Source organism: Haliotis rubra, unplaced genomic scaffold (assembly GCF_003918875.1).
Source record: "Haliotis rubra isolate DU_JTF1 unplaced genomic scaffold, ASM391887v1 Scf246, whole genome shotgun sequence".
Classification (NCBI taxonomy): domain Eukaryota; kingdom Metazoa; phylum Mollusca; class Gastropoda; order Lepetellida; family Haliotidae; genus Haliotis; species Haliotis rubra.
The window spans coordinates 355,869-369,407 of NW_025766514.1; the positions used below are offsets into that span (position 1 = coordinate 355,869).

General features: G+C 41.7%; 1 protein-coding gene across 5 annotated transcripts in view; it reads left to right on the forward strand.

Annotated features, from left to right (window-relative positions):
- The window catches only part of LOC124279069 (hydroxysteroid 11-beta-dehydrogenase 1-like protein), a 107,748-nt gene that overhangs the window by 73,004 nt on the left and 21,205 nt on the right, over positions 1-13,539 (forward strand). For 2 of the 5 annotated variants that reach the window (XM_046714869.1, XM_046714868.1), the window contains exon 2: positions 9,028-9,109. In XM_046714869.1, coding sequence (XP_046570825.1) covers positions 9,037-9,109 — 73 coding nt within the window. In that variant the 5' untranslated portion in view covers positions 9,028-9,036. Of the gene's footprint in view, positions 1-4,127; positions 4,381-8,024; positions 8,118-9,027; positions 9,110-13,539 lie in introns of those variants that run through there. The other 3 variants (XM_046714871.1, XM_046714870.1, XM_046714872.1) reach the window with 3 other exon arrangements.

Below are 13,539 nucleotides of genomic sequence, written 5' to 3' on the forward strand. Positions count from 1 at the left end.
GGGACTAGCATGAGGTGACTATTCCCTACTGAGACTAGCGTGAGGTGACTATTCCCTACTGAGACTAGCGAGAGGTGTATTCCCTTCTGAGACAAGCGTGAGGTGACTATTCCCTACTGAGACTAGCGTGATGTGTAATTCCATCTGAGACTAGCAAGAGGTGACTATTCCCTACTAAGACGAGCATGAGGTGTATTCCCTTCTGAGAGGAGCGTGAGGTGACTATTCCCTAGTGAGACTAGCGTGATGTGTATTTCTATCTGAGAGTAGCAATTAGAGGTGTATTCCCTACTGAGATTATCGTGAGACACATATTCAACTGAGAGAAGGCTGCTAGTGATCCTCCAGCCAGCCAGTAGGAACGGCTATAAGTGTTCATGTCACATCTGACCACTTGATCCAGAAGCTGGCGTGTACAAACAGTGTGAGCATATGTCAGCAGGCATGTCAACAGCCTATGGGATCAGGAACAGCCAGACTTGGATCATTCCGACTGTGTTCACACAGGGCATTATGAAACACAGGCCTGGGCTTGCTGGCAATAAGTGGTAGCTGGTAAATATTTGTCTTGTTGTAGTTGTTGATGAGCACAAAGAGTGTGTCTAAAGATAGCTTCCATGTCCATGGCTTCTGCCTCATGAAGTGTAGCCAGCTGGAGGGGTGAGCTGTGAGGATCAACACAAGTCAATTAGTCTGTCTCACAGTCCCTGAACCACATTATTTCCCCTACAACCTAGCCCTCCCTGCAATGCTAAAGCTAGTCTGTCTCACAGTCCCTGAACCACATTATTTCCCCTAGCCACAACCTAGCCCTCCCTGCAATGCTAAAGCTAGTCTGTCTCACAGTCCCTGAACCACATTATGTTCCCTACTACCCAGCCCTCCCTGCAATGCTAAAGCTAGTCTGTCTCACAGTCCCTGAACCACATTATGTTCCCTACTACCCAGCCCTCCCTGCAATGCTAAAGCTAGTCTGTCTCACAGTCCCTGAACCACATTATGTTCCCTACAACCCAGCCCTCCCTGCAATGCTAAAGCTAGTCTGTCTCACAGTCCCTGAACCACATTATGTTCCCTACTACCCAGCCCTCCCTGCAATGCTAAAGCTAGTCTGTCTCACAGTCCCTGAACCACATTATGTTCCCCTACTACCTAGCCCTCCCTGCAGTGCTAAAGCTAGTCTGTCTCACAGTCCCTGAACCACATTATGTTCCCTACTACCCAGCCCTCCCTGCAATGCTAAAGCTAGTCTGTCTCACAGTCCCTGAACCACATTATTTCCCCTACTACCCAGCCCTCCCTGCAGTGCTAAAGCTAGTCTGTCTCACAGTCCCTGAACCACATTATTTCCCCTACTACCCAGCCCTCCCTGCAGTGCTAAAGCTAGTCTGTCTCACAGTCCCTGAACCACATTATTTCCCCTACTACCCAGCCCTCCCTGCAGTGCTAAAGCTAGTCTGTCTCACAGTCCCTGAACCACATTATTTCCCCTACTACCTAGCCCTCCCTGCAGTGCAATGTAGTCTGTCTCACAGTCCCTGAACCACATTATTTCCCCTGCCAGCCCTCCCTGCAGTGCTAAAGCTAGTCTAAGCAAGTCTAGATTTCCCCAGGTTCACATCTCTCTCTGGTCTCCCTAGGCTCTTTTCAATCTTAAAATGGGTTTTAAATGTAGGTCTCAGGACATTTCAAGATAGGTGAATCTTATAATTGCAAAATTATAAATTGAATTTGAAAATTTATGGGGGAAAATGAGATCTGTATTTTGTATTTTCATCTTATTATTGCCTACATAAAAAATTTAAATTTCAGTTTGTGCATGTATGAGTGAGTTTTATTTTACCTTCATCTGTATTGACTTGCTTCACCGCACTCCCCTCAACAGTTACATTAGAAACACTTCACCTGTATGATGTAAGATTGGTGTCAAGAGAGGATGACCATGGTAGATTAACTCAAGAATGTATACTTTCCATTTCAAGCCAATTTATAATAATCTTAATCGTCAATTGATGACAGCGGATTAATCTATGCTCAATGCATGCGTTAAGTGCCCAAGGTATATGGAGATGAAAAGTCAGTCAAACAAAGACAGTTTGAAATAGATGGGTCTTAAGGTGAGATTTGAAGAAATTGAAAGTTTGAGACTCTAAGATGGAAGGGGAGATTGTTCCACTCTATTGCTGTATTATGATTTAAGAAAAGCAAACTTAAGATGGGAAAGCTGACAGTGACTCATCCACTTTAAGATGGTTTGATGATGGGTGTGTTCATGGACTACCATGCTTCAACACAGTTGATCATTCATTCCTCAAAACCACTGATCTCCACACTCTCTCAGGATTCAAGCAACCTCACATTCAAAGCTGTTCTGTATTAAACATCTGTGCCATTTTGTCATACCAGATTTATGTTTGCATTCAAATCAAAATGAAATAACTGAATGTTATTGAGGAAACATCTGTTTATAAAGTGTCTTCAGCCGGCCTAGGTAATGTCTGCCTGGGGTTAGGCCACTTGTGGTACACATAAAATGTTTTTGTAGATAAATTGTTTTCAAAAATATTCACAAGATTAGATTGAAAAAAGTGCATGGTATTTTCCTCTCAGGTAAGTAGTATCTGTTCTTTCATTTCACCTTGCCAAGCATATGATTAGTCTAAAGAAATGAGTGTCAGCAATTTTATATTCATTTCAACCACCAACTGACTGCTTTATAACATACAATCTGTGACCAAGTAATAAATAACAAAATGCTGTAGCAATATCACAGCAAGGAAGGACATTAGGCTGAATCACCTACCATGATCATACCAAACACTGCCCCAGACCTGGACCCTGGCAATGAACTAACAATGACACCATCCAACACCCCACACCCCCAGACCTGGACCCTGGCAATGAACTAACAATGACACCATCCAACACTGCCCCAGACCTGGACCCTGGCAGTGAACTAACAATCACACCATCCAACACTGCCCCAGACCTGGACCCTGGCAGTGAACTAACAATGACACCATCCAACACTGCCCCAGACCTGCCCCAGACCTGGACCCTGGCAATGACCCCTGGCAGTTAACTAACAATGACACCATCCAACACTGCCCCAGACCTGGACCCTGGCAGTTAACTAACAATGACACCACCCAACACTGCCCCAGACCTGGACCCTGGCAGTGAACTAACAATGACACCATCCAACACTGCCCCAGACCTGGACCCTGGCAGTGAACTAACAATGACACCATCCAACACTGACCTGGACCCTGGCAGTGAACTAACAATGACACCACCAAACACTGCCCCAGACCTGGACCCTGGCAATGAACTAACAATGACACCACCAAACACTGCCCCAGACCTGGACCCTGGCAGTTAACTAACAATGACACCACCAACACTGCCCCAGACCTGGACCCTGGCAGTGAACCATTGACACCATCCAACACTGGACCTGGCAGTGAACTAACTGACACCACCAAAACAGATGGACACCACACCAAACACTGCCCCAGACCTGGACCCTGGCAGAACTAACAATGACACCATCAACACTGCCCCAGACCTGGACCCTGGCAGTGAACTAACAATGACAATGACAAACACTGCCCAGACCTCAACTAACAATGACACACCATCACTGCCCCAGACCCCCTGGCAGTGAACTATGACACCAGCACATATGTTGATTCTGCCCAAAGACCTGGACCCTGGCAGTGAACTAACAACCACCAACACCACCCAAACACTGCCCCAGACCTGACCCTGGCAGACTTCCAATGACACACCACCAAACACTAACCCAACAACCCTGGCAGGCACCCATGGCACCACCCAACACTGCCCTCAACCAACAGGAGGTGCTATGAGGCTGTGTGGAGCACATATGTTGATTCTCAAATTACAGTTCGATTGAGTGATCATTACTCCATGTTCAGATACTGAATAATGCAGAACTTCCAACACCACCCGTGTAACGCCCTGTCGCAGCCCGTCCCACTGATTGCTGTGCTGAGCCAACAGTTCTTCCTATGTGCCCTCCTCCTCCTTCACATGAAGTGAGAGGCCTCCAGATGGCTTCCTGCCTGCTGTGGGTGTCCCAGGCCCTGTGAGGATGTGTGACAAGCTACTGATAGGCATCTGGCACGTGTGCTCCTGTCAGTGAAGCAACTCTGTCTGTGCCCTGTCTGTCAGCTGTCCGTCACTGGGGTCTCTGTCAACACAGGGTGCTGCTGGTGGTCAGTGCTAGGGACACTGCAGACCTCTAGCCTGCTTCCTCCCCTGCCGGGCTGTCTGCTTGTGTGAGGGACATTTCTACCTGAGCACAGCAGTGGGACAGATGAGTGGAACGTTGCTTCCCACTCCGACAGGTGAACAGTCAGTTGCTTACTACCTACATTACAACATGTATATACTTATGTATGCATATCTGCTGCCTTAAGCATGTGTTACTACAGGGAAATGTATTACTACAGGGAAAGTGTTACTACAGGGAATGTATGTGTTACTACAGGGAATGTGTTACTACAGGGAATGTATTACTACAGGGAATGTGTTACTACAGGGAATGTGTTACTACAGGGAATGTGTTACTACAGGGAATGTGTTACTACAGGGAATGTGTTACTACAGGGAATGTGTTACTACAGGGAATGTGTTACTACAGGGAATGTGTTACTACAAGGAATGTATTACTACAGGGAATGTATTACTACAGGGAATGTATTACTACAGGGAATGTGTTACTACAGGGAATGTATTACTACAGGGAATGTGTTACTACAGGGAATGTGTTACTACAGGGAATGTGTTACTACAGGGAATGTGTTACTACAGGGAATGTGTTACTACAGGGAATGTGTTACTACAGGAATGGAATGTATTACTACAGGGAATGTGTTACTACAGGAATGTATTACTACAGGGAATGTGTTACTACAGGGAATGTGTTACTACAGGGAATGTATTACTACAGGGAATGTGTTACTACAGGGAATGTATTACTACAGGAATGTGTTACTACAGGGAATGTATTACTACAGGGAATGTGTTACTACAGGGAATGTGTTACTACAGGGAATGTAATACGCTGGTGTGTGTTTGAGTATTGCCTATAACCCATCATGCAGCCAAGTTCATTCCACAGTCAACTGAAGTGTTTTAGGGGTGACTTATGGTTGATGCTGGAGGACCAGGTGTAAAACAAGACTGTGTATTGTAATTCATGTTTCACCATTATGTAAACAAACCATGTCGGAGGAATCTTAAAGTAGATCACTAGTTCCCAATGTCTGATCACTTTAACTTTATTTAAAATATCATTCCAATTAGTCAGTTGTGCAGAATGTAAATATATATTTATGTTAATGAATATGAAAATCTGTACTGTCACTAGAGAGAGAGCAAAGGTGGCCCAGTCGTGTAAGGTGCCTTTATTCATTGTGCATAGTTGCCTCCCTTGGGTACTCAAGAAACTTACAATCACCATGTAATAAGTGTAGCCATACCTTTTGTTGATAAAGTTAAACCTAAAACATCACAACAATAATGTGGGGTTTTGTTTCAATTTATTAATAAGTAGACATCATTTAAACCTGTAAACTTGAGAGCTGGATTTCCTGAACACTGTCATGATTGTAGGAGCTCCAGTTGTCCTGGACCCATAGATTTATAGTGGTGGTGTGTGGTCCTGTGCATAGAGCTCAGGTCACAAATCAGTTGAAGTTAAGCAAAGCTGAGCGTGGAGAGTCCTTGGATGGGTGACCGTGTTTGGTAGCTTGACTCTTGAGAGTTTCTAGGACTTCAGTCCTGCCCCACAATGAAGCACATGAAGCCTTAGGCATGTAAGTTTGTTCAAAATTGCAACTGTTCACCCTGCAGAAAATGGGTACCGGGTGGGATAAGTCATGTGACTATTAATCTTCTAGCCCTCACAGACAGCTAATGGGTTGTCCGGGGTAAATAAAATCAGATTGTATGTCCCTGAGTGATGTGGATGAGGTGCTATAAAAGTACTCTGTGGTTTGCATTATTGATATCAAACTGTCCAGTCTGTGGTATGCATTATTGATATCAAACAGTCTGTGGCATGCATTATTGATATCAAACAGTCCAGTCTGTGGTATGCATTATTGATATCAAACAGTCTGTGGTATGCATTATTGATATCAAACTGTCTGTGGCATGCATTATTGATATCAAACTGTCCAGTCTGTGGTATGCATTATTGATATCAAACTGTGATATCAAACTGTCTGTCTGTGGCATGCATTATTGATATCAAACTGTCCAGTCTGTGGAATGCATTATTGATATCAAACTGTCCAGTCTGTGGTATGCATTATTGATATCAAACTGTCCAGTCTGTGGAATGCATTATTGATATCAAACTGTCCAGTCTGTGGTATGCATTATTGATATCAAACTGTCCAGTCTGTGGTATGCATTATTGATATCAAACTGTCCAGTCTGTGGAATGCATTATTGATATCAAACTGTCCTGTCTGTGGAATGCATTATTGATATCAAACTGTCCTGTCTGTGGTATGCATTATTGATATCAAACTGTCCTGTCTGTGGTATGCATTATTGATATCAAACTGTCCTGTCTGTGGTATGCATTATAAAAGTACTGTCGGAAATAGAAAAAAACTATTTTAGGCTGTTACTCTGTATCACTAAATTTACACAATTGCAAATAGCATATGTCGAAATAGATAGCCCACATCAGTCTAACTGGGGGTTCAGGGGGATGCGTAATAGGATATCCAAAAAGCATGTTTACTCGTAAAATACGAATAGCTGCTGAAAACAATAGATCAGACTAAAGATGGCAATTAGGTCGCCAGGTATGACGACGGACTGTCGACTCACACGGCATGAAATGCACGTGCTGCCCACAGGCACAAGGGGTCATCTCAAAGATATTTTATGTTTTTTCATGTGTATTGAATATGTCTCTATTGATTATCTTATCTTAGCTAATATCTCAGTTCCCTAGCCCGACTCCAACCACCGTCTGCGATACCCGTCCTGGTTTTGCTTTTGAGACGACCCCTCCTACCTGTTTCTTTTTATAGTGATAGTGAGACGCCATGGTAGCTACATCCTTAATAGTTTCAGTATTAAAGTTATTATTTTTACGTCTGCTATCGTTGATAATGAAGCTAAGTCTAATTTCAAAATGATCATTTAAAAAGTGTCCTTTGTAATACAATATCATCGCACACTAATTTGCATAAAGCCATGGTCTGTTCTGAATAAGATGCATTGCTCATTTCTGCACTAATCTCTCCTCAGTAAAATCCTTCTTTTACGTTTCCTATCTCCGTACCACTGCGGCTGTAGTTAACCCGAACTTAGGTTAACAGATATTTCACACTTTCACATATTAACTACCTAAATTGTAGATATAAATGTGAAAAAAACAGTTTTTTTCTATTTCCGACAGTACTTTAATATCAAACTGTCCTGTCTGTGGTATGCATTATTGATATCAAATTGAAAAGTCTGTGGTTATAAAATAATGGCAAAGAAGTGGTTGATAATATGTCTCAGCAGCTTGGGGGAAGAGGACTCTCACTCACTCACTCATTCACTGAGTAGAGGGTGTTATCAGGACATGTTTGGTGAGACGCGTACAGCATTACATGCAATCATAGCGTGGTCTGGTCACTCACTACTGGGGTATCTGAGTCTGGAACTCAGCTTTCTCCTCAACACAAATATGTACAACGTGAGAGGGAAAACTAGTGTATAACATGCTTATGTAAAGTGTCAGATTGTGTGTGTCTGTACCTGTATATCGAGATGGAATAACATGGCCTCCGTCCCCATTATTGTAGTGTTTGCCTGTGTGCCGCTCCCCCACCAGGGAGGTGGAGGCAGCAGAGAGGTGGAGGCAGCAAGGGCTGGGGGACATCTGCAAGATGCTGATGTACTTCATGGCTGTATCATGTAAATAGCCACGGCCCATGCAACCCCCAGTCTAAACACTCACAGGAACTTAATGTACCAAGCTCTTGCTGTCTATGAGGTTATTTCCACTAATCTCATGCTGGCCCAGATCTTCAGCTGGCTGAGTGTATGGTGGTCAGTGTCCCTACCCAATCTAGGTATGTGTGTTTAACAGTGCATAGACAAACACAGGGACTGTCAGATTATATATTTAGCCCACAGGTTATGGAACAGGAGAGTTTCTATAATGGTGGGGAGACATGCCGTCCAGCTTGATTATACTGATGCCTGCAAACACTGATGGATTTTGCCAGACTTATAGTATTATTTAATCACTACAAAAGACCAAATAGGTCAAAAACAATTTTCTAAAATGCAAACAGATTGTTGAAGATGGTAAACAAGCTGATAAGTTGAGACAAGTCAGCTTGCCAAGTACCGAGACTGTTGAGATACCTAGTCATGCAGGTCACTATTAACTTGGGCTCGACAGGTTACTTCAGTCAGCTATTCAAACTGTTTGTGTTGCAGTATTTTTTATTTTTTTGTGTAAAAAATATATAAATAGTTGTGTTATTATTTGTAACACTATATATGAAATCTGCAGGGATTTTTTATTCACATATGATATTTCCATTCAACACTGATCGACAAAACTAAATGGAAAGTGAGTGATCTCTCCTCAAATGCAACATACATGTATGTTATATTTGGGATTACACTTTCTTAGTAAAGTACAAATTCTAGTACTTTTTGGGTTGACTCCCATGCAGGATTCGAGCCCGCACCCTCAGAGTCTGGCACCTAATCGCCAACACTCAAAGTCAGCCGCCTAACCCACTCAGTCACCGCGGCTTCCACACAAAAAGGGAAGTCGGACAACTGTTAGTCTAGACTGCGGACGTTTTTGTGTACCCCTCTGATAAGTGTAAATCTGTGATTAGTAGAGACGCTGTATGTAAACACACAACTAAAACTCCCTTATTGATAACTACAGAAAATATTAGATCAAGTTTGATGACATGTATGTATAGCCATTTGAGTACAACCTTGTACTGTGTATTCCAGGTATCAAGGATGTGGAAGAAGATCTTGGCAGTGTTAGTTGGCCTGGTGATTGGCTACTGGCTGTACGATGACTTTGATCCAGGTGAGCAGGTCATGTGACCTTCACATGTAATTCGCAGGACTACATACAGCTAGAATTGTGAAGCAGGTGACCTTCATGTGTGACAGTAACGAATCCCATGTGGTATTGACATACATTCTGACATCCATGTGGTATTAAACACAGTATCAGGTCATCCCATGGTATTAAAACACATTATCAGGTCATTCTGACATACACGTGGTATTAAACACAGTATCTGATCATTCTGACATCCATGTGGTATTAAACACATTATCAGGTCATTCTGACATCCATGTGGTATTAAACACATTATCTGGTCATTCTGAAATCCATGTGGTATTAAACACATAATCACATTATCATCGGGTCATTCTGACATCCACGTGGTATTAAACACATTATCTGATCATTCTGACATCCATGTGGTATTAAACACATAATCAGGTCATTCTGACATACACGTGGTATTAAACACATTATCTGATCATTCTGACATCCATGTGGTATTAAACACATAATCGGGTCATTCTGACATACACGTGGTATTAAACACATTATCTGATCATTCTGACATCCATGTGGTATTAAACACAGTATCAGGTCATTCTGACATACACATTATCATCATTCTGACATGTGGTATTAAACACATTATCTGATCATTCTGACATCCATGTGGTATTAAACACATTATCTGGTCATTCTGACATCCATGTGGTATTAAACACATTATCTGATCATTCTGACATCCATGTGGTATTAAACACATTATCAGGTCATTCTGACATCCTTCTGACACATACCCATTGGTATTAAACACATTATCTGATCATTCTGACATCCATGTGGTATTAGAAACGCATTAGTTGGAGTCATTCTGACTTACTACGTGGTATTAAACACGAGTAATAATTCAGACGCCAATTATTCAACATAATCGGGTCATTCTGACATACCATTGAATATTAAACACATTATCTGATCATCACTGAAATCCATGTGGTATTAAACACATTATTAGGTCATTCTGACATCCATGTGGTATTAAACACAGTATCAGGTCATTCTGACATACACGTGGTATTAAACACATTATCTTATCATTCTGACATCCATGTGGTATTAAACACATTAGTAGGGAGATTCATTCGAACCTCCATACGTGAGTATTAAACACAGTATCAGGTCATCCTGACATCCATGTGGTATTAAACACAGTATCAGATCATTCTGACATCCATGTGGTATTAAACACATAATCTGATCATTCTGACATCCATGTGAGTATTAAACATAATCATGTCATTCCTGATATACACCACGTGGTATTAACACATTATTAGGTCATCCATGATACATCCATGTGGTATTAAACACATTATCAGGTCATTCTGACATACTACTTGGTATTAAACATTATTAGGTCATTCTGACATCCATGTGGTATAAGCCACAGTATCAGGTCATTCTGACATACCGTGGTATTAAACGCAAATCTGATCATTCTGACATCAATTAAACACATTATTAGGTCATTATGACATCCATGTGGTATTAAACACAGTATCAGGTCATTCCAGACATACCGATGGTATGTATTAAACACGATTATCTGATCATTTACGACATACGTGGTATTAAACACATTATCTGATCATTTCTGACATCCATGTGGTATTAAACACAGTAATCTGATTCTGACATTCGTGTTATTAAACTGCAATCAGGTCAATCAGACATACCGCGTGGTATTAAGCACATTATCTGATCATTCTGACATACAGCTGGTATTAAACACATAATCAGTACACTCTGACATCAATCTCATGTTAGCTGAGTCCGGCGATCCCTCATCCCTCTTGTGAATATTCTGGATTTGAATTACACCGGTACGGTCTATATCCACATTATCCTGCATTGACCCTAAGGACTCTGCGTATGTTGATGGACTTTTTGCTGAGTGTTAACAACCAAACTGTCAAGTTTTCTACTGGCTAAAACCAGCTTCAGTCTGGCTATTGCAAGCAGCCGCGCAGTAATACACATACACTGCAGCGTACTGCGATGTCGTCATATGGCGAAATATTCTCAAACCACGACGTTAAAGCCAATTTCACCTCACCTCACGCTTTAGCTGGCCCTTGAAGTCATAGGTGACACTGCATGAAAGGTAAACCCCTCCATAGCATTTCTGGTTACTCTTGTTAAAAAGGTATTCATGCATTTATTTATAAACATTATGCATACCTACAGTAGAAGGTTTGAAAACATTTTGATCAAGATCAGCAATCAGGTTTTTGTTACTCCCGAGTTAAAGTGAACTTATGTTTGGCTGGCCCTAATGTGGCTATGATCCACAAGCCTCCAGGCAGCATCCAGCATAAACATCATCTCCTCAGACACCCAACGACCAAAGAAGCTGAAAGTTTATCTATGGAATCCCATTGTGACTGATGACCCACTCTGCCACTTCAGCACGCGTATTACAAAACCTCCTCCAGCAAACACAAAGATATTGGTTAGTTTTGGCCCATGCCTAATGTTGGTCCTATGTTGGTTCCATATATTGTTTGAACAACCCTTTCTTGTTGGTCCAGTTTTGGCACTGTGACTTGGCCCCACATTGTAACGACATTGGATGAGTGTCTTCCACTGTAATAATGGATGTGGTATAGTAAGTGAGGATGGTTTTACACCGCTTTTAGCAATATTCCAGCAATATCATGGTGGGGACACCAGAAATGGGCTTCTGGATTCAATGCCCGTATTGAGAATCGAACCTGGGGTGGGATTCAGGGTATGCTGTGACATGTACTGTGTATCGATGTAAGGCACTCTGGTTGTAGCTATTCACTGATTGGTTATTTCAGGCGACATCTGTTTTCAATCATTGTTGTGTCCATCTCAGATAAATGACATTCATACACAATACAGCATTGCTGCACAGATGAATTCAGTAAAGGGAGCATTTTAGTTTTAACAAAACAATTTTTTCTGGACCCCTCAGTCTGTAGAAAAGTCATCCAGCATACAAAGTCTTCATCCATGTTTTGACTCACATTTTTGCTACATCTGCAAGTCAATCACATTACATAGATGAGAGTACAAATGTACCCATGTACATGGTTTTAACAGAATTGTTCAGTCAGGTGTTATCCTCTTCAATGCGAGTGGACCTCCGTCCGTGGTGAGTGGTTAAGCGTCCGCCGGGAGAAGGCGGAAAGATCGCGGAGTTCGATCCCGACCGCGTCATACCAAAAAGCGTTAAGAACCACTAAACTTTGTTTTTGTTGTTACTCTTTTAACCATTACATATGAAAGATTTGTGTGGTTAGTCTTATCACCGGAACCACCAAATTTATTCTCTAAAAACTTGTGGTTAATTAATACTGACGATTAAAATTGGCCAAAATTAAGCCTGCTTCCCTCTCTTCATACTTGAAATACACAGACACAGTTCACGTAACTCTGTGAAACTGTGATGGCGTCATATGAAGAGCGATTTTCAGTTAGTTGTATAGAAAGTGTGTATACGCTCCATCATTTTGATGATTTCGACATGAACGGCGACATGCCGAATCGTTGCTTTTGTCATCAATTGCTCCTAAGGGGTGAGGGTGATGGTGTCACCATGCACTGAATTTCTGAGGACCCGCGGATTAGTGCTAAATAAGGTTATCGACGTTGTGAAAGCGAGCATTGTGGAAGCCTGAAGCTTGATATCTTACTTGTGTTCAGATGCGGCTTCCGCGAGGAAGTTAAAGGAATCAAAACTACCGATTTCTTCCTCGGAAGTGAGGTTGTGGTCAGTAACAATAATATTGTAAGTAGTATTATATTGACACCACCTCGCTGCCAGGAGAGAAATTGTTGTATGTTATACGCTGCTATGTCATGCAAAATCCTATTGGCCATCAATAAAATACATATTTTACTACCAGTAGAAAGTAGTTTTGATTTTTGTAACTTCGGTGAAAACAAACCTAAATAGCATTTATCCACAGACTGGCGGATGTTCCGACAGAGCACTTGCGCCATTTTGAAAATCGTAAAGTCTGTTAGAATAAATGAGATTATAGTTTGTTTTCATCAAGTTAGAAAATCAAAACTACTTTCTACATGAATTAAATATGTATTGGAATCATAACCAAAAGGATTTTGCATGACAGAACTTATAACATAACGCGATTTCTTCCGCAGGCGAGGTGGGGGTCGAAGTCACAATACTGCACGATAAATTTCTTGCTACATTCACATGGTTAATGTCCACTCACCAGTATGTAGATACTAGTCAGTAATGCGTCTTTATATTTGGTCTTATAATCCTAATTAGTTTATTATCATACTTTTATGCATTTTGAAACTAAATAAAAAGCTGACGATCTGCTGATACTTATAGTGAATTTATAACAGAACTGTAATATCTAGACATTTTATAGTTTGCCAAT